The sequence below is a fragment of the Salmo salar genome, chromosome 14, assembly GCF_965601325.2.
Source record: "Salmo salar chromosome 14, fSalSal1, whole genome shotgun sequence".
NCBI lineage: Eukaryota > Metazoa > Chordata > Actinopteri > Salmoniformes > Salmonidae > Salmo > Salmo salar.
Genome location: NC_138304.1, coordinates 69,791,503 through 69,813,808, shown reverse-complemented (window position 1 = coordinate 69,813,808; position 22,306 = coordinate 69,791,503). Strand labels below are relative to the sequence as shown.

The window sequence follows — 22,306 nt, the reverse complement described above, 5'->3', positions numbered from 1 at the left end:
CAAATATTGCAGGGCAGAGTGGAAGTTTTACTTTTGATGTTTGGAGTTGAGACATTTGGAAGCATTCAAGTCAGAGCAAGGACTACTTAAGTCTGCTTCATGTTGAATATGAACAAGTCAAAATCACTGCCTTCTGGTTCTTTAAAAATGGTTATATATACACACACACCCCCCACATTAACCTGAGTATTTCCAGCATAGTCTTCGGTTGCTCTGTATGAAAGCAACAATTACATCAGGACAGTAATATAATATGAGATATGGATTAAAAAAAAAGTTAAGTCATGAAATGTCTACTCTAAGTGACTAGAGCATTGGGGCAATGTTTCTGCCCAAATAACTATTGCCAGGACGCAACGCAAGTCAAACCAAACAAAACCAACCCATTCCTGCTGTGCCTTCAGCTGGACCATCTACAGCATTGACAGCCAACCCACAGGATACAAGAGTGCTCCAGTACAGGGAAACACTGCACCTTCCCCTTAATTGTAACAGGACAATGAGGCTTCCAAGACATAGGTGAGAATAAGCATTGTGTGTGGTTGCGAGTTTAAATGCTTTGATGTGATCCCGGTCTACCAGTACAAGGCCTCAGTCAGAACTAGCTAAATGGGTCAACCAAAATCTATTCATGGCAGATCTATAAACATGTTGTCACACTTGGTGATAATGGTAAGTGGATTTACATGTAAAACCTGCACATAAGTTCAATCAGTACTATTCAATCGTTGAATAAGGAAAGTAAATAGAGGCAGTACTTTATTTTAGGTTTTAAATGACACTTTAATTATGGTAAATTGACAAGCTTCACTAGGCAATTTAGTACCAATTGTGTTCACTGGAATTTACCAGGCAAAATAGTAAGTTGAAACAGTAGTGTAAGATAAAGTGCTACCAGTTCTATTAAAATGGCCAAAACATCCTTGTGGATAGTAGTCTCTAGAGATGCACTATAACAATTACAGATGTATTAAAAAAAAGACACGTCTCAAAGTTTAACCTTTTATTACAATAGCTTGTAGAAAAAAAATAAGTCATCTCCCGTTGAACTTCTAGCTTCTCTGCTGGTTGGATCCTGGTGCAGCGTCAGAATTTTTCCCTTACGGGAGACAGAAAAAGAAAAGAAATGGAATGAGTCGCTACAAAATGTCATCCATTGGAAATGTGAATCAAGGAATAACAGCTCAACCACACTATTTAGACCAACGTGTTTAAGAATAGTTCAACCAACCTGCTGAACCATTTCCTGGCTTTAGGAGACCAGAAAGGCCCCTGCTCAGGTTTGTACAGACATCAGTCTCTTCAGTTAACCTGCAAAAAAAATACATGTACATGAGTCAACAACTTCCACTAAGAACAAAGCAACATTGTCAAAAACGAAGAGTTCCATTTGTTTAATATAAAGTACTTGACCCCGTAAGGTTGTCCATGCCCCTCGGAAATCTAATTAACATAATACAAAAATCCATCAAAATGTCTGTTTTAGCTAGAGATTGGATGCGTCTCAATCCACCGCATCCACTTACGTCGCACTTGCGCATTTGCAGTGAAAGGTGACAGGGCTAGAGTGGTGTTTGTCAGACAGACATCCTGAAAATCTGTAGCGACCAAACGGTTTGGCCTATAAACTATCGACCCCCTCTATGGAAAGATGACTCACGAACACGATGGTGTTCTACGTTTTGCTCTACGACCCCCACAAGCGTCTTGGGACTCCTGTGAAGTTGGTACAGCTGATCTACCAACTTCTGTCTGTAGCGTGCAAATAGTTTGGGCTATACACTAATTTGACCCTGCTGTGGAAAAGTTGAGACTCAGGAAGATGTTTGTTTTTGCTCTAGGACGCCCACAGGCCTCAACTGGTTACCCCGGTACCGGTTGAAAAAATGTATATAAGTACATATGGAGACTTTAGTATCTCTCAGATATAGAACAGACTTCTCTTTGATGTGTAGGGCTAATAGCAGTAAGGCTAAAAATACTTTAATTTCATACTTCAAGTCTTAAAATTAAAAATAGCTAAATAATCCTTATGCCCTTAAATTCCATAAAGCTTAGTAGAACCCCCCCCGGCTTAGCAAGGGCTTATAGACTTATGGGTTAAGAGACAAATGCTTAAAAAAAAAAAAGGAACACAATGCCTCTGCAACATTACATCAATTCAGACTAGTGTTTGCCCTTCGGTGCAATGACAGTCTTCCACCGAGCCACTCGGGAGGCAACTTACCATATGTTCAACCAGGAGCAGCTCATCAGCCTCCTACAATCACCCGAGGCCCCTGCAGTGAGAGAGAAACAATGAGTTCGAAGCTAGGAACTTGGGAAAGTGATCCTAAGACACTCCTATACTAATAGCTGTGGAATTGAGTGCTAAACTACAATTAGAGGATGTTTATGGGAATTTAAAATGAAAAACTATAGTACAGGCATGCACTAGATTTAATTGACTGACAGTGTAAAATGTGAAAGTAAAGAACTTGTGCCAAAGACATACATAAATTAAATAGAGCAAACCCAATGATACAGGTGCATTTTGACAACTAGTTGGTATGTAGCCTAGGTCACTTTATAGCTAATGTTTTTTGTAATTTCTGTGGTAACAGGCAAATGCGTAAGAGCCATGACACCAATCATGCAAATACGTGAGAACTGGAAACGGTTACAAAGCAAGGTAAGCTTGACTTGGTTGACACTGGAAAAGTATTGTTATAACAAATCCCCAAAACGTCAGGAGTTGCACCTATGAAGACGCTTTCACCTTATACATCATGATGGGCATTTGCGACGTCGGTCTTGCAGAGCGAGTTTGGAAAGGGCATAGCCCTTCCAGTAGCAGCCCTAAGGCCCTGGAGGGTAGTTCTGGCATCACACTCTGAAGGGGATACTGAGAAGCAGACTGACCACTCAAAGAGGAGACCTCCGAGGGTAAATGGATCACAGTGCAGACAGACACACTCGACAGCCCTAGGGCTGATTTCACTGCTCATGGTAGTTCTCTACACAAGACGCTTAGTCCAAGATTACCAACACTAAGTTTGCTGCATGAGACACCGTTTACATACAAGCTGCTACACCAAGGTTGGCACAGTCCTTGTGAACTGTACAGAAGAACCCTTTACAATTGATTGGCTGGCTGGTCACTGGCTTGAGAAAGTCACTGATAAGGACAATTGACGATACTTTGAAGTATGAAATGCACAAGGAGAAAAAAATAAAAAATAAAAATAAAAAACAGGCTGTCATTTTTTGACAGTGCCACAGATCGTTTCAAAACACAGAGAGAAAGAGCCTTTTTTATGGCAGCTGCCACACTAAAGTTAAGTGCCCAAGTGCTCTTTATGCATATCTAGGTTGTGAATGACGCAGATAGACCCAAACCCAGTCTCATGACTGTCCACCCCGCCCAGGAACAGCCCAGTCGATTAACACGTTCTAGTTGAGCTTAGCAATACACCAAAGTTACATTCTACATAACTTAGGCTGTTCCCTAAATCAGTAAGGTAATTATTATTACCATTACTACCTAACAGTAAATAAATTAAAGCTGGGTCTAACAAAGGTCACGTTAAACTAAAACGGGCTACTTGTACGTGACAAGACAGCATTTCTGCCTATGACAAAGACCCCAAATATTAATACAATTCACTGCTCTAGTATTTCTTCATTGAGAATGCAGTGGACGTGTCCGAACACCCATACTTGCGTCCTAAATAGGCTGAGTATGCAACAAAAAAATTCAATAGTATGCAACATATTGATAGAGTATACTTTAAAATGCCCTGATGTCATCATTTCAGCTGACCAATTAGATATGGGAATGTGCTACCAAAATCAAATAGTGGGAAAGAATACAATCTCGCATGACTCATTCTCAGTGTGAATAAATAGAATGTTATAACATGTTAATTTCTGTAAATAGTATGGTTTAAATGCCAAAATGTTACACTAATTTCAGCTCTTCATTTAGTAGAATTCGATGCACACTTTCCCATACTGCATTGGAACAGGTGTACTGCGAGGGATAGGCTCTTCAAGTAGTCAAACAAAACTAGGCCACTTAACTCGGAAGACGTCGAATAGCAAAGCTTCTGCGGTGGTGTTCAAATGTAGGCTAAGTATTCTGTTCATCTTAAAATGATCGAGTATTGCATCATAGGCTAAATCTTTGAAACCAAAAGTTGATCTGTTCTCATGGAAAAGTGTATTTTGTTTTTACTAAATAATCTTTTGATTACTGAAAGTGTCAGCACCGGGGACTCGGTATGTGTCTGGGTTATCGACGTTATGTGTATATATAAAAAAGTAATAATAATAATAATAATAATAATAATAATAATAATAATTCAGGCCTCCTGATTTTAACATTTAAATATTTATGATCAAGCTGTTGCAGTCATCATCTCGTTCCCAATGAACAGTGCTTTAGTGTATTATGTTGCTGACCAGCTGTGACAGAAGGTGGCCCAAAAATTGCCAGACTGCTGCCACCCAAGACAGACTTCACTCCGCTACCGAAGCATCAGCTCTCGGCCCAACAGGCTCAGAGACAGCTTCATAAGACCACTAAATAGTCAATGGTACCCAAACTATGTGCACAGTCACTAGAGACATACACCCGAGTTTCCCAAACACGGTCCTCAGGACACCAAGGGGTGCACGTTTCAGTTATTGCCCCAGCATTACACAGCTGATTGAAATAATCATCTAATCCTCAAGCTTGGATCGTGTAAAAATTAAAAAAAAAAAAAAAAAAGTGAAGTGTTGGGGCACGTTTGTTTTTCTCCCCCCTCCTTGGGGTCCCGAGGACAGAGTTGTGGAAATTGAGATTTTTATTTAGTCGATCAGTAGCAAAAAGTTACACCTACTCATTCCAGGGATTATCCTTTGACTATTGTCTACATTGTAGAATAATAGTGAAGACCTCAAAACTATTAAATAACACATATGGAATTGTATAGTAACCAAAGTGTTAAATCAAAATGAGATTCTTCAAAGTATCCACCCTTTGCCTTCACAGCTTTGCACACTTGGCATTCTCTCAACCAGTTTCATGAGGTAGTGAGCTGGAATGCATTTCAATTCATAGGTGTGCCTTGTTAAAAGTTAATTTGTGGAATTTCTTTCCTTCTTAATGCGTTTGAGCCAATCAGTTGTGTTGTGACAAGGTAGGGGGGTATACAGAAGATATCCCTATTTGGTAAAAGACCAAGTCCATATTATGGCAAGAACAGCTCAAATAAGCAAAGAGAAACGACAGTCCATCATTACTTTAAGACATGAGTCAGTCAGCACGTAAAATTAATAACGTTGAAAGTTTAAGTGCAGTTGCAAAAACCATCAAGTGCTATAATGAAACTGGCTCTCATGAGGACCACAGGAAAGACCCAGAGTTACCTCTCCTGCAGAGGATAAGTTCATTAGAGTTACCAGCCTCAGAAATTGCAGCCCATATAAAAAGTGTCCATTTGGAGATCTGATAGTATTTATAACTGGCTTAAACGCACCAATGAGCTGTGGAGGTACTCAAAGTAAACTATTCCTTCAACTCAGTCGGTTTTTACATCCATTGAGAATGACAATAGTTCCTCAATGCATTTTAAAAATATTTCCAGGAATAGCATGCTCTGATCTAGTGGAAACATAAGAATTAAATCAGATAAAATATGCCTATCAGTGCTCGACTTGGACTGAAATAGGTTCCAGTACTGTTTATTTTTAGGTGCAGGAACTCCACGATACTTTTGAGCTAATATTCTATAAAAGAGGAACAGGAGCTTAAGCAGTAGAACATTTGAGGTGCCGGTACTCTGCTCCAGTGAGCTCCTGTCCAAGTTAAGCACTGCTTCTTATCTCCTGCGCAAGCAGCCTACAGCTGTGTCTGTCCCGAGCTCACTGGCACAGGAAACTGAGGGCCCAGAATATTTTATACAATGTTGCAACATTCACTAGTCACACACATACATACACACACACACACACACACACTCTAATGTTTGTTGGCTTTACGTAGACTAGTTTCACATAGTTGACAATGGCAATAGAAGATCCTTTCCAGTTTATCATTTTCAAATAATGTTGAGTAGATCATGACAATGATTTGGAAATATGAAGAGGTTATTATAAATGAAACTGTTACAGGAAAATATGCATATGAAAACCATAACTGGCACAGATCGTTAGAAATATATAAGTATTCCAAATAAGGGAAAAAGGTGGCTAACTCCGTGTAGCCCATTACTGGCAACTTCAGGAGAGTAACGGCAGAATCTGCAAAAGCCAGCAGGAGAATTGTTAAGGTCTTCTTCTGGTTGTCTATATATGGAAGAATGTAAAAAGTGTCAAATGAACAGACTCCTTAGTCAACCAAGATTTTTTTTACCTGTTGGGGTTAGGGGGCAGTATTTGCATGGCCGGATAAAAAAACATACCCGATTTAAACTGGTTACTACTCTTACCCAGAAACGAGAATATGCATATAATTAGTAGATTTGGATAGAAAACACTAAAGTTTCTAAAACTGTTTGAATGGTGTCTGAGTATAACAGAACTCATATGGCAGGCCAAAACCTGAGAAGATACCATACAGGAAGTGCCCTGTCTGACAATTTGTTGTCCTTCTGTTGCATCTCTATCGAAAATACAGCATCTGTGCTGTAACGTGACACTTTAAGGCTTCCATTGGCTCTCTAAAGCCGCCAGAAAGTGGAATGGGGTGTCTGCTGTCTCTGGGCAAAGAACAGAAGCAGAGTTTGTAAGTGGTCAGCCTGGGGACAGTGAGACTGAGATGTGCGTTCAAGAGACTACTCCATTGTTTTCTTTCAGCCTTTGAATGAATACAACATTGCCCGGTTGGAATATTATCGCTATTTTACAAGAAAAATTGCATAAAAATTGATTTTAAACATCGTTTGACATGCTTCTAAGTACGGTAATGGAATATTTTGACATTTGTCACGAAATGCGCTCGCGCGTCACCCTTCGGATAGTGACCTGAACGCACGAACAAAACGGAGCTATTTGAATATAACTTTGGATTATTTGGAACCAAAACAACATTTGTTGTTGAAGTAGAAGTCCTGGGAGTGCATTCTGACGAAGAACAGCAAAGGTAATCCAATTTTTCTAATAGTGAGCCCCAAACTTGGGTGTCAAAATAGCTAGCCGTGACGGCCGAGCTATGTACTCAGAATATTGCAAAATGTGTTTTCGCCGAAAAGCTATTTTAAAATCTGACACCGCGATTGCATAAAGGAGTTGTGTATCTATAATTCTTAAAATAATTATGTATTTTGTGAACGTTAACCTGTTATGGCTAGGGGGCAGTATTTTCACGGCTGGATAAAAAACATACCCGATTTAATCTGGTTACCACTCCTACCCAGTAACAAGAATATGCATATACTTATTACATATGGATAGAAAACACCCTAAAGTTCCTAAAACTGTTTGAATTGTGTCTGTGAGTATAACAGAACTCAAATGGCAGGTCAAAACCTGAGAGATTCCTTTACAGGAAGTGGCCTGTCTGACCATTTCTTGAACTTCTTTTCCATCTATCTTTTACTAAGGATCTCTGCTCTAACGTGACACTTCCTACGTCGTCCATAGGCGCTCAGAGCCCGGGAAAAAACAGAATGTCGTCATCCCAGCCCGAAACACATTATCGCCTTTCTCAAGTGGCCGATCAAGGGACTCTGGGCTTAGGCGCGTGACCCGACCGCCCCCGCCTTTGTGATTTTTTTCCTCTGTTTGCCGAAAAGGAGATTCCCTGTCGGAATATTATCGCTTTTCTACGAGAAAAATGGCGTAAAAATTGATTTTAAACAGCGGTTGACATGCTTCGAAGTACGGTAATGGAATATTTAGAATTTTTTTGTCACGAATTGCGCCATGCGCGCGACCCTTCTTTACCATTTCGGATAGTGTCTGGAACGCACGAACAAAACGCCGCTATTCGGATATAACGATGGATTATTTTGGACCAAACCAACATTTGTTATTTAAGTAGCAGTCCTGGGAGTGCATTCTGACGAAGACAACAAAAGGTAATGAAACTTTTATAATAGTAAAGCTGATATTGGTGAGTGCTAAACTTGCCGGGTGTCTAAATAGCTAGCCCGTGATGCCTGGGCTATGTACTTAGAATATTGCAAAATGTGCTTTCACCAAAAAGCTATTTTAAAATCGGACATATCGAGTGCATAGAGCAGGTCTGTATCTATAATTCTTAAAATAATTGTTATGCTTTTTGTGAACGTTTATCGTGAGTAATTTAGTAAAATGTTGGCGAATTCCCCGGAAGTTTGCGGGGGGGTATGCTAGTTCTGAACGTCACATGCTAATGTAAAAAGCTGGTTTTTGATATAAATATGAACATGATTGAACAAAACATGCATGTATTGTATAACATAATGTCCTAGGGTTGTCATCTGATGAAGATCATAAAAGGTTAGTGCTGCATTTAGCTGTCTACTGGGTTTTTGTGACATTATATGCTAGCTTGAAAAATGGGTGTCTGATTATTTCTGGCTTGGTACTCTGCTGACATAATCTAATGTTTTGCTTTCGTTGTAAAGCCTTTTTGAAATCGGACAGTGTGGTTAGATAAAGGAGAGTTATCTTTAAAATGCTGTGAAATAGTCATGTTTGAAAAATTGAAGTTTTTGTATTTTAGAGGAGTTTGTATTTCGCGCCACGCCCATCATTGGATATTGGAGCAGGTGTTCCGCTAGCGGAACGTCTAGATGTAAGAGGTTAAATCGTGAGTAATTTAGTAAATTCACCGGAAGTTTGCAGTGGGTATGCTAGTTCTGAACATCACATGCTAATGTAAAAAGCTGGTTTTTGATATAAATATGAACTTGATTGAACAAAACATGCATGTATTGTATAACAATGTCATAGGAGTGTCATCTGATTAAGATCAAAGGTTAGTGCTGCATTTAGCTGTGGTTTTGGTTTTTGTGACATATGCTTGCTTTGAAAATGGCTGTGTGATTATTTTTGGCAGGGTACTCTGACATAATCTAATGTTTTGCTTTCGCTGTAAAGCCTTTTGAAATCGGACAATGTGATTAGATTAACGAGAGTCTTGTCTTTAAAATGGTGTAAAATAGTCATACGTTTGAGAAATTGAAGTTATAGTATTTGTATTTCGCTCCACGCGATTCCACTGGCTGTTGACTAGGGTGGTTAAGTCGGGGACAGCCCTAATTAAGAGAAATATTGAATTGGAAATGATCCATTATCAGGCTGGTTAATTCAATGCATGTCTGTTGAATTAGGAAGAATTCACCCACAATTGGCCCCGCCCCACCTACTCAGGAGCCGCATGCATCATACTTTTTACTAAACGGTATGTGTCTGAGTAAAGTATGTAGTACGCTAGTATGGGTATTCAGACAGTCTGAAATCTGATAAAATACATTGACTCGTTAGAGGTCCTTCTGAGTTTTGCCTTAATATTGAAATGGACAGGGCAAATATCGCTAGCCAGTGTTGCATTGCAGACTCCCAAACACGTCAGTCCATGTAGAGCACACGTCAAGTTAAAAAAAAAAATTCTCATTCTCATTTCCCCAGACAAACCCCCACCCCCCAGAACAAATGTCAAGCTCTGAATATTGTTTACATCAACACTATTGCAAATAACTAGTCCGACTCGAGTCGGAGTCCTGTGCTCAAGTACTACGATACACCTTACTTGCAACATTTTGGCCTAGGTCTAAATGTAGGCTACAAGTCAAGGTTTGCAATATAGGCAAAGTAAATGCTGTTGTAATACTAGGGAAACACTGTTCACAAATCACTTCTATTACTTGATTCAAATTCAATGTCATGAATAGGATATCAACAATAAAGCGCCGCCCAACAACGATTTCTTGTGACTACCAACTGGTTACGAGGCCCTTCTAAAGTGCCAAAGGAGCCATGAATTCAATGTCAAAATCCTAATGCCAGCTAAATCCAACACCCCCCCCAATACGTTTGTGAGAACTTTGCACCTGGTTTCAAAAGGTCATTACAGCTTGAAAGAGAAGTATCTGCAAAAGGAGTTGTGTTGACTGCACTGACCTAAAGTAGAGTTGAGGGTATACACCATCATACACTATTCATTGTTGAGCCAGTGACACAGCCATCCATATAGAGCTCGTTTCATACAGAGACCAGCTTTGGTCAAAAATGAAAGGGAAAATATCAGATACTGCACAGGCTAAAAAACAAACATTGCCACAAGTTCACATACAGGAGGGAGGAACAAGTACTGCACTGTGATTCCATTTTTCAGAAGTGTGATGCCAGAACCCCTGTATCGTCACGTTACGTGACAGAGGAAGGTAGAGCAGTTAAGTTTGGTATTTAAACAAATCATAAAACAGGAACACTTACCTTTTCAATGGCTCTGTAAGCATACCTCTCGCTGCACACAAGTCCAGGCTCTACTGTCCACTGACTTCTGCAGAACTACTGATCCTCAACGTAACCAACTGCCGGAGCCTCTACTGTGGAATGGGGCAGGCTGGCTGTTGGACTTTATTGCACAGCTACTGCACCCCCATGCACTCAAGACACTTGAAAAAGACAAGCCTCTCGCTCCTTATAGGTACGCAGGTCTCCTGAGTCTGCTGAAGGGTGACGGGGAATAAGGGGAAGTTCTACCAAAGACTTCCATCGGTTATACAAGGTCTTTGATACAAAACTATAGAGTTGAGTACTTCCATAATCCATACAAAGCCAGGAGAAAACTATTCTAAAATAGATATACTGAACAAAAATATAAAACTCAAAATGTAAAGTGTTGGTCCCATGAGCTAAAATAAAAGATCCACACACACAAAAGGCACATCTCAAATGTTGTGCACCAATTTGGTTACATCCCTCCATTGCCAAAACAATCCATCCACCAGGTGTACCATATCAAGTAGCTGATTAAACAGCATGATCATTACACAGGTGCACCTTGTACTGGGGACAATAAAGGGCCAATAAAATACGCAGTTGTCACACCGGCCTCACAACCGCTTGTAACCACGCCAGCCCAAGACCTACACATCTGGCTTCTTCACCTGCGGGATCAGAGACCAGCCACCTGGACAGCTGATTAAACTGACTAGTATTTGTCTGTAATAAAGCCCTTTTGTAGGGAAAAACGAACTATGCTTGGCCTGGCTCCCAAATGGGTGGGCCTTTGCCCTCCCATGACTTTGCCCCTGCCCAGTCGTAAAATCCATAGATTAGGGCCCAATGAATTTCTTTCAGTTGTCCAATTTCCTTATGTGAACTGTAATTCAGTAAAATCTTTGAAATTGTTGCATGTTGAGTTTATATTTTTGTTCAGTATATATATAAAAAACTAAGGGGTGGTCTACATCCCCACTACAGGTGCATATAACAAAGCTAGCAACATTTTAACCATTAGTTTGTCCCCTGATCTGCGATTCCATCTGCAAACATAAGAGTATGATACTATGGCTGCGTTTAGGCAGGCAGCCCAATGATTATTTTCTCACTAATTGTTCTTTTGACCAATCAGACCAGCTCTGAAAAGATCTGTCAAAATACCAATTAGTGGGACAAAAATAAGAATTGGTCTGCCTGTAAATGCAGCCCAAGAAGCTAAAATAAAGCAACCCCTGGTAATTCTTTGTTAACATCAGATCTCCACAGATCAAGTCAAAATTCCATTTAAAATGAGGTCAGATCTTTCTCAGTGTATTGCTACTACTGGGCCTATATCCAACTGAGTTGCCTGTAGGCCTACATTAGTGTGCAAATTGACCAACTTGGTGAGTAGTCCAGCAAGAGCTGAGAGAGTTCACCAAGAAACATACACCCTAACAAACAGTGCCAGATCCAATCATTGGTCTTGTTATTCAGCCATTCAGGCAAACTGGATCCCATAGTCTTCCAAATCACCTAGATCCATTGGAAATAAAACCCAGTAAGAATATTAGATGGGGTGTCTGTTCCAATCAGTTAAATCAAAAACTATTTCACCAACTGGTACCCTGTTACTGAATAGTGACTTGAATCTTAACTGCCAACTCTTCACTAAGGCAAGACGGTCTTCATCAGGTTGGTCTGAGTAAACTATATTAAGTGCTACTCAGTTAGGCCTATGATTTCTTGGTTTAGAAAGGACTCCTTACACACGGCAACCTTAAATAAGGTGGCCAAACCTGTCAAAGAAGAAATGTACAGAAAACAGAAACATTGAATGGTTTACATTACTTTTGTCAAGGTACTCAGATATTTGAGTAGACAACGGGTTAGATAAACTGAATGTTTATAGTCATTTGATTAACATGCTGCACAGCCATGAACGATCTTTTTACTGTAATAGTTGAGTTAGAAATTTAGTCGAAATTGTAAGAGCCTATTGAGTTCAAGTACATTGTGACTGGTGCCATTTCCATGCCGATGTAAAAATCCTAACTAGGAGAAGCAAGTTTTATCTTCAATAAAGAAATGTTCCTACACAGAAAATGTTATTCTTTGTAGTCTTTTTGGTTAAAAAAATAAATAAATAAAAATGTTTCTCATTTTAAATTGCTGACATATCTACCCTTAAGTGTGTGTGTTGCCTTAAGTCTCAGTTGGAAAATACATTTAAAGGTGTAATCAAAGACTTAAAAAAATAAATATATATATATATTTGTTGCAAAGGGCTAGCACTTTCATAACGCATCTTCATAAATGTGTTAAAAATAATTGGTTAAAAACAGTCAATCTGCCCTAATCCTAGGGAAAGTTTGAGCCCATTATTTAATTCCCCAGAGTCAGGTGAACTTCTAGCTACCATTGGTCTCTGCATCCAGTTTGAAGAAAAAGGTAGTTTAGGAAGCCAACGCTAAATAGCTTAGCGCAAAGACGGGGAGTTCTCAGGTACAGGTAACATCCTCAAGACTTCCAGTCTTTGCGCTAAGCTAGCACTAACGCTAGCATTGGCTCGCGAAACCACCCCTTTAACGCTTCCATGATGGTTTCAGACTCAGTTGTCTAATCTGCATGTGAAAATTCAAAGTGACAGTGGTACTCGCTGGAATGAACCAGTTTACACCACTCTTGGGTTATCATCAGCGCTTAGGCTAGGAGAGCTACTAAAGAAATCCAGCGAAGGATCCATAAATAAAAAGGAGGCTGAAAAGTTCTACGTTACCAGTTCCCTTCAGTTTCTCATAATAACATGACCATTTGAATTATGACCTACACATGTCAGAGAGTGGCTGGAACTAGAATTATTTAGGGTAACATTCGTAGATCCTTTTCATACGTTCTCTTGTATGATACATTCATTGGAATGTAACAGATTACATAATGCAATGTCAAGAGACTTATGAAGTGCTGCTTTTAAACATTAGCGCTGGTCAAGGTGGACCTTTGACCTTGGTTCAATATGTAGCCGACTTCAGAACAGTCCAATATAATTCCTTTTATCAACGCCAAAGAAACAGCAGTTGTCAAAGACCACATCACTTCAATTAGGGCTAGACAAAGTCATACGATTAAAACAATTGTTAATGAAAGTTGCAAAGCTGAACTGAAACTTTCAGTTTAACTGAGACTTTAAGGGCATTACTAAATCCAGATTTTTTTTAAAATATTGGTTTTATTATAAACAAAACACTTCTAGAAACATTAGTCGCGCTTGACACCAGGACTGCTTATTTCCATTGTCAACATTGGGCCCCACAAGTACAATTTCTACTTGGCCTAACTGTGCTCTAAAATGTCAACTTTCTTGGATTTAGCAATACTGTCTCAGTATGCATATTTGTTCAATTTCATTCACATGGGAACATGGTGATAAATAACATTAAAAAGTCACCCCTGGGCATTCCAACATACTAAATCCAGGTTATGCGAGACAATATATTAGTCAATAATTGACCCAATTAATAGATGATGGCTAAATCAAAAGGCTTGAAAACTCTTGCTGGCCTTATTTAGGATAACTCGAAATTGGGCTAAAATAAGCTTTAAGAGGGTTTGGAGAGAACCAACTGAAGTCTTTATTGTAAAGTTACATGTTTTTACTTCAAATCTTAAATGGCACAAAACACAGCCATTGAAAGGTGAGAAAAGTTGACATTTATCACCATTTACGACACGAGTCACAGAGCATGATACAACTGGAAAGAAAGTTATACATAGGTGAGATAGCGCTATGATCACTGAGGGTGACCAATGTATTAATTTCACACTACTCCAAATACAAAATCAAAAAAATAAAAAACCTAACTTGCCATAAAAATGAATGAGTCTTCAGGCTAAAAATGCAAGAACACTTTCAACTTAAATACAACAATTATGACTCAATGTGAAGATGTTCAGAGAATCTACACAAAAACGCTGCTATGAATGACACTGAACAGATTTAAAAGCGGGGCTTCTTGGCAGGCCCATCAAACTCCTCACGGACCCTGCCAAACCCTGGGTTGTTAGGACCCAGTCCCCCCCGGCCTCCCTGAGGGAAGTTTCGCTCATTTCGCTATAGGGATTAACAACCATACCAAGGAGGCAGATTGTAGGGGGTGAGGGGAGGGCAGTGCAATGCACACAGTTCAAGTCCATATTCAGGGGAGGGGGTAGAGAGAATTGGGTTTGTTTGAGAGCCATTTGACAAAATAAACAGCAGGAGACATGTCCAAGGGAAACGTTCGTTGAAATAGTTCCAATACGCAGATCCACAGGTGCCACAGGTAACATACGGAGAAGGAAGAAAGGGTAATGTTTTCGTTAGTTAGGTCCTACCATAGTCTGCTGTGCATGCCAAAGGCTGGGCTACATCATTCACTACTGGCATCATGTGGAGCATTTTTGGGGAAGACTGCCAGTTTGCTATGGCCCAACAGTTACATTTAATGCCAAAACCTACAGGTAGGCCAGACAATAAATGCACTTCAGCGATACAATTCCACTTTCTTAAAATGCTTTGTGTAGAACTATATCAGGCCTATTTAACAATATAGCTGTAAATCTGTTGCTCGCATCGCCTCTATTGCTTAAAACACACTAGTAGGATATCACTGCACGACTACAGTATTGCTGACCTTTCAAACAGCAATAAAGAAAATGGGAAAAATATGATTTTAATCAATGAGCCTACATGAAGTCTTAGCCATTTGTTAAACTTGAAGCTTTCATGGCCTTAGTAAAACACTGGACCGAGGGGGGGTAAATTTCACATTACAAACTACAAGTCTACAGGCTCGCCAATAGGCTAGAACTAATTCAAGTAGATGTTCATTAGCCTAATCCTGCCATGTTATTTGTAGAGTCTATGCTTTATAGAGTGCCATTTCACGAACCAAACCTTCTACAATTTAATACGAAGCGCATATTTGGAAATATGCCAGTAGTTGGGCAAAATAAGTCCATATTGGTTAAGACTCAAAACCGAAGTTTCACAGCAGTTGTGGCAAATCCAGACTATCTACTGAAGTTCCTGGACGAAAAAGACCATGTTCCATACACACAAATTGCCACCCTGCTCCTGTACACTTCCGGTGGGAAACTACAATATTATGTTTTTTAAAAAAGGTGAAATTTCCCATTTCTGAAGTAAATCTCAATTTATGCAAATAGGATGTTTTAGAACCTTTTTTGTGATTTGGCTTGATGGAGAAACTTAACCCAGCCGCGATTCACCTCATTGCTCGTTGTGCAGCATCAGAGCATGCAAAAGACATGAACAAACGTAACAAAAAACATGTCATTTTAGAAACAGACACGCTGTCAGTATAGTAACGTAGGTCTTTAGATGTTGTACACATGACATTCCAAACTTTTTCCACAACGTTATGTTCCAATTTCTTTGACTCAAGCCATTTCTTCTACCAGCTGTGTTGCGCAGTCTGTCCATGTACTATAGGGACAGGCTCATCCTGCAGAGCTGCGTGAGGTAAACAGCGCGACTCAACCAAAATGGGATTACAACGCTGCAAAAAAAGTTGGGGAAAAGAATTGTTTACAACATTAAAGACCTACATCATTATACTAAATGGATGTGTTTGGGTGCTTTTGTTCATTTCTTTGGCGTGCCCTGATGCACTTCCTCATTGCTCCTTGTGTCAAATCACGATGGGGGGTACATTTCTCAAAATAAGCCATATCACAACTGGTGTCTGGACTAGAGGTTGACCTATTATGATTCTCAACGCCGACACCAATTATTGGAGGACAAAAAAAAAAGCAGTTACCGATTAAAATCAGCCAATTATTATTTTATTTTTTTACCTGTTAGGGCTAGGGGGCAGTATTGACACAGCCGGATAAAAAACGTACCCGATTTAATCTGGTTACTACTCCTGCCCAGTAACTAGAATATGCATACAATTATTGGCTTTGGATAGAAAACACCCTAAAGTTTCTAAAACTGTTTGAATGGTGTCTGTGAGTATAACAGAACTCATATGGCAGGCCAAAACCTGAGAAGATTCCATGCAGGAAGTGGCCTGTCTGAGAAGTTGTGTTTCATCTTGGCTCTTTTTTTATTGAAGACTGAGGATCTTTGCTCTAACGTGACACTTCCTACGGCTCCCATAGGCTCTCAGAGCCAAGGAAAAAGCTGAACGATATCGAGGCAGGCTCTGGCTGAAACACTATCGCTTTTGGCAAGTGGCCGCTCAGAGTACTATGGGCTTAGGCGCGTGCCCGAGTCGACCAAATGCTTTATTTTCTTTTTTCTGTTTACCTAAACGCAGATTCCCGGTCGGAATATTATCGCTTTATGAGATAAATGGCATAAAAATTGATTTTAAACAGCGGTTGACATGCTTCGAAGTACAGTAATGGAATATTTCGATTTTTTTTGTCACGAATTGCGCCATGCTCGTCACCCTTATTTACCCTTTCGGATAGTGTCTTGAACGCACGAACAAAACGCCGCTGTTTGGATATAACGATGGATTATTTTGAACCAAACCAACATTTGTTATTGAAGTAGAAGTCCTGGGAGTGCATTCTGACGAAGACAGCAAAGGTAATAACATTTTTCTTATAGTAAATCTGACTTTGAGTGCTAAACTTGCTGGGTGTCTAAATAGCTAGCCCTGTGATGCCGGGCTAGCTACTGAGAATATTGCAAAATGTGCTTTCACCGAAAAGCTATTTTAAAATCGGACATATCGAGTGCATAGAGGAGTTCTGTATCTACAATTCTTAAAATAATTGTTATGCTTTTTGTGAACGTTTATCGTGAGTAATTTAGTAAATTCACCGGCAGTGTTCGGTGGGAATGCTAGTCACACGCTAGTCACATGCTAATGTAAAAAGCTGGTTTTTGATATAAATATGAACTTGATTGAACAAAACATGCATGTATTGTATAACATAATGTCCTAGGGTTGTCATCTGATGAAGATCAAAGGTTAGGGCTACATTTAGCTGTGGTTTGTGTTTATGTGACATTATATGCTAGCTTGAAAAATGGGTGTCTGATTATTTCTGGCTGCGCAAGCGTCCCACCGAGCCCTTAGAGGTTAAATATGACTATTACAATAACTTAGTATAATACAAAGAAAAATCTATTTTGTCTCAAATAAATAATGAAAAAACAGTGTTGAGAAGTAAAAGTGCAATATGTGCCACTTAAAAAAGCTAACGTTGAAGTTCCTTGCTCAGTACATGAGAACATATGAAAGCTGGTGGTTCAATATTCCCAGTTAAGAAGTTTTAGGTTGTAGTTATTATAGGAATTGATGCGTCGACTATTTCTCTCTATACCATTTGCATTTCATATACCTTTGACTATTGGATGTTCTTATAGGCACTATAGTATCGCCAGCCTAATCTCGGGAGTTGATAGGCTTGAAGTCAAACAGCGCTGTGCATCAGGCATTGCTAAGAGCTGCTGGCAAACACAGTAGTGTGCTGTTTGAATGGATGCTTACAAGCCTGCTGCTGCCTACCACCGCTCAGACTGCGCTATCAAATCATAGACTTAATTATAATATAACACAGAAATACAAGCCTTTGGACATTAATATAGGCAAATACGGAAACTATCATTTCGAAAACAACGTTTATTCTTTCAGTGAAATACAGAACCGTTCCGTATTTTATCAAACTGTAAATATTGCTGTAACATCGCACAACAGTCAATGTTGTGTCCTAATTATGTAAAAATCTGGCAAATTAGTTCAGTTCGCAACGAGCCAGGAAGCCCAAACTGTTGCGTTCAGTGCAAGCAGAGTCAGGGTATATGCAAGAGATGTGACAAACTCCCTAGTTAATATTGCCTGCAAACATGGATTTATTTTAAGTAAATATGCAGGTTTACATTTTTTATTAAAAAAAATGTTTTAACACTTGTGTATTAACCTTAAGGCATTGATGTTATGGTTAGGTACATTTGTGCAACGATTGTGCTTTTTCCCAAATGCACTTTTCTTAAAGAAAAATCTGAAAAAAAATCTAAAAAAAAAATATCACCCATTTGGCAAAGTTGAAGTTGGCTGCAATTCAATGATTAATCAATGTGGTGCCTGTTAATTTCATGCAATGAAGGACAAGCTAGTTAACCTAGTAATATCAACCATGTGTAGTTAACTAGTGATTATGTGAAGATTGATTGTTTTTCATAAGATAAGTTTAATGCTAGCAACATACCTTGGCTCCTTGCGGCACTCACGTAACAGATGGTCAGCCTGCCACGCGCTTTCCTCGTGGATTGCAATGTAATCGTTCATAAATCGGCATCCAAAAAGGCTGCTTACCGATCGTTATGAAAACTTGAAATCGGCCATGCCGATTAATCAGTCGACCTCTAGTCTGGACCCTTCTAGAACATTTCAGTTTTACATCAAAAATAGAGATTTACTTCAGATATAGGAATGATGTCCTGAACACTTCTAGACCTTTTACCCCAGTCATATTCAGAATACTTTGGTTTGAATTAAGCCATGTTTCACACTTTTCTTCAAACAAATAAATGCTTGGCCAATTAATGGTAGTTCTAATGTCAACTTCAATAAATGGCATCCCGATTTGTCATTGCGTCCATGTGTGTAGCGGCAAGACCAGACAGTAACATATCTACTAGCCATCTTCCCTTCCCCTATGCGATCCCTGCACTATAAAACGGTGAGGTCATTTTGCATTGCTTGCACTGAAGAACAGAAAAACTGACATGTGGAGCTATCAGTAAGACACGTTGTCGAACTGCACAATCCAGTATCAAAAAGCAACAACTGCTCACCTATTGCAAAAGCAGCCGACCTGTTGTGCTGTTTTTCCATGTTAGATTGTTTTGCCACCCTTGCGTCAAAGCGGCCGTGTGCCATTACACAAATTGATAGATCCTTGACAGTATAAAAACTTAACTGATACAAACCGCAAGCTGTATCCATTTTAAAATGGACTTAAGAGCTTTGCGTCAGACCATTTAAGGAAGTTACCAGATATTTAACTGGTCAACTTATTAATTGCATTTAGCCTATAACATAGAAAGGACATTAATACACCTGCCTGCCATAGGCCTAATGCGGATGCCTTCATCACATTCTGGGCCTTAGAGAGTTTCACCCACAGGGTACAAATAGCACACGTTTCCAAGCAGTCAAAGCAAAGCCTGTCATCCTCAGTTCTTCATATTTTGTTATGCAAGATGCACTAAGGAGCTCACCCATTTGCTTAATGGTATGTCAAGAGACATTTGCTTCATTAAGCAACCTGTACTAAAACCCCTCATTTGAATTGCTTGGACAAGGTGGTGGCTGGGGAAATGTTACAACAACTAGGTAGTCAATCCATGCCACAAGAGAACATTGCAGGAAGTTCACTTTTCACACTGAGGCTCCTAAAAATATTTCCAGGTTACACCAAGACAGCATCTGTACCATTTCATGTGATAGCATGAAGTTCAATGAGAGTATGGGAAAGTACTCCAACTAAAAAATAAATAAATAAATCCACAAATTGCCACAAAAAAAATGCTGCCGGGTGACATCTTTCCACTTGCCAAGAAAAAGTGCCTGTCTGGCTCACACAAGACAGGGCTTGCAACTGGTCCATTACACAAAGTAGGAGCTTTGAGAAAGCACTGGAACGCAATTCACCGGGTTTAGTACAGGTTGATTATTTTCAGCTGAAATACGAGTAGAGGAACTGAGGGAACATGCTGTTGCTGAAAACAGCTGTTGAGCACAAATTTAATCCCGACATGGCAGAGACGCCTCAGAAGATGCAAACAAGCTTCATTTCTGCAACACGCTTCCAAACTTGGCCAACTGGAGCAAAACCATCTACTTCACTCTCCCTGATGACAACTACAGCAACCAGTGGAAAAACCCACACTCAACTGGGCCCTATTAGTGTTGGAATCCATTTGGAATACATTACCATTTCGTTGGGCATCATGGCTCCCCCAGCGCTGGGTCCCCCCATGCCTTGGTGTCCCATGGGGAACTTCTGGTTGGGTGAGCCAAATTGATTGTCTAGTAGGGACAACAGGACTACACGTCATACATTAAAATGAGAGTCAGGGCAGCCCTTAAGGTGGTGCTATGTTGTCATATGCTTTTAGAAAAGCAGTCAAACGCCGTACTCCCGTTTCAAAACACATTTCTGGGTCAAGCTGAAAATCAAGATATGGGTTGCAAGAACACAACACACAAATTACAATTCATGAAAACAAATTGTTATAAGATACTACTCACCAGCCATGCCCATGGCGCCACCCTGAGTCATTCTCATATCCCTCTGAAATCAAGACAGTAAGAAGACACAGCTCAGTTGCAAATGTCAAGATCTGAATGGTTGTATGATACTCTGCTCAGCTTAACTTAACTTACATTGTCCATGAAGTTGCCACTTCTGTAGGCCTCCTCACGCTTGCGGCGCATTTGCTCCTCAATCTCCCTCTGGCGAAGCATCTCCTCCTCGCGTATGCGACGCTCCTCCTCCTGCCTGTTATGCACACTGCAAAGTTTCAGTAACACTCCAATGAATAAATTGTGGAACAAACAGTGACTCAAACAAGTTTCAATACCTGAGCTGCATCTCTTTCCTCTTCTGCATCTCCGCACTGTGCATCTCTTCCATGCGCCGTAGTTCCTCCTCCCGCCTCAGCAGATCTAAACAGAGTGCAAGAACATACATGTAAGACACTGCTAACTGCTTTTCTATTTTGAAAAGTGGTCATCTGTCCCAAGCTAAACTTGCCTTGGCGGATCATGTTGGCCTGGTGCACATGGAACGCATCATCCATCTCTCCCTCCAGTTTCTCGCGGGCTTCGCGAATGTTCTTCTCCACCTGCTGCCGCTGCTGCTTCTCCATGTCGTCCAGGGACTTCCAGCGCTTAGAGTATTCAAACTCAAACGTGCCAGGACGGGCAAACCTGGGTGGCTCCTCCCGCTCCCTGCAGCCACAAATTGTTAGAATAGAAAGTAGTAACCAAGAAGTACATAGAGGGGTACTCAACATGGGTAATCATTTTATCAGAAAATCAACTGGAATGGATTTTTAACAGCGCCTGTCAACACAACATCTGGTAAGCACTTTAGCCCAACGAGTCCCACCTTAACACATGCCCGTTTTGGAGTTATAACCCTTCTTAACCTGTTAGGGCTAGGGGGCAGTATTGACACGGCCGGATAAAAAACGTACCCGATTTAATCTGGTTACTACTCCTGCCCAGTAACTAGAATATACATATAATTATTGGCTTTGGATAGAAAACACCCTAAAGTTTCTAAAACTGTTTGAATGGTGTCTGTGAGTATAACAGAACTCAAATGGCAGGCCAAAACCTGAGAAGATTCCATGCAGGAAGCGGCCTGTCTGAGAAGTTGTGTTTCATCTTGGCTCTTTTCTCTAACGTGACACTTCCTACGGCTCCCATAGGCTCTCAGAGCCCGGGAAAAAGCTGAACGATATCGAGGCAGGCTCTGGCTGAAACACATTATCGCTTTTGGCAAGTGGCCGATCAGAGTACTATGGGCTTAGGCGCGTGCCCGAGTCGACCGAATGCTTTATATTCTTTCGTCTGTTTACCTAAACGCAGATTCCCGGTCGGAATATTATCGCTTTTTTATGAGAAAAATGGCATAAAAATTGATTTTAAACAGCGGTTGACATGCTTCGAAGTACGGTAATGGAATATTTAGAATTTTTTTGTCACAAATTGCGCCATGCGCGTCACCCTTATTTACCCTTTCGGATAGTGTCTTGAACGCACGAACAAAACGCCGCTGTTTGGATATAACGATGGATTATTTTGAACCAAACCAACATTTGTTATTGAAGTAGAAGTCCTGTGAGTGCATTCTGATGAAGACAGCAAAGGTAATAACATTTTTTCTT

The 22,306-nt window shown here is 40.1% G+C and overlaps 1 protein-coding gene across 4 annotated transcripts in view; it reads right to left on the bottom strand.

The window, feature by feature from the left end:
- Positions 1–990: 990 nt before the first annotated feature.
- The window catches only part of LOC106570021 (splicing factor, proline- and glutamine-rich), a 28,266-nt gene continuing 6,950 nt past the window's right edge, over positions 991–22,306 (bottom strand). Inside the window, exons 5-12 of one of the 4 annotated variants that reach the window (XM_014141908.3) lie at positions 21,166–21,362; positions 20,993–21,077; positions 20,796–20,910; positions 20,661–20,703; positions 20,344–20,438; positions 2,228–14,491; positions 1,232–1,311; positions 991–1,099 (exon numbers count right to left, since the gene is read on the bottom strand). In XM_014141908.3, the coding sequence (XP_013997383.1) occupies positions 14,378–14,491; positions 20,344–20,438; positions 20,661–20,703; positions 20,796–20,910; positions 20,993–21,077; positions 21,166–21,362 (649 nt within the window). In that variant the 3' untranslated portion in view covers positions 991–1,099; positions 1,232–1,311; positions 2,228–14,377. The remainder of the gene's footprint in view (positions 1,100–1,231; positions 1,312–2,227; positions 14,492–20,343; positions 20,439–20,660; positions 20,704–20,795; positions 20,911–20,992; positions 21,078–21,165; positions 21,363–22,306) is intronic. The other 3 variants (XM_082961123.1, XM_082961125.1, XM_082961126.1) reach the window with 3 other exon arrangements.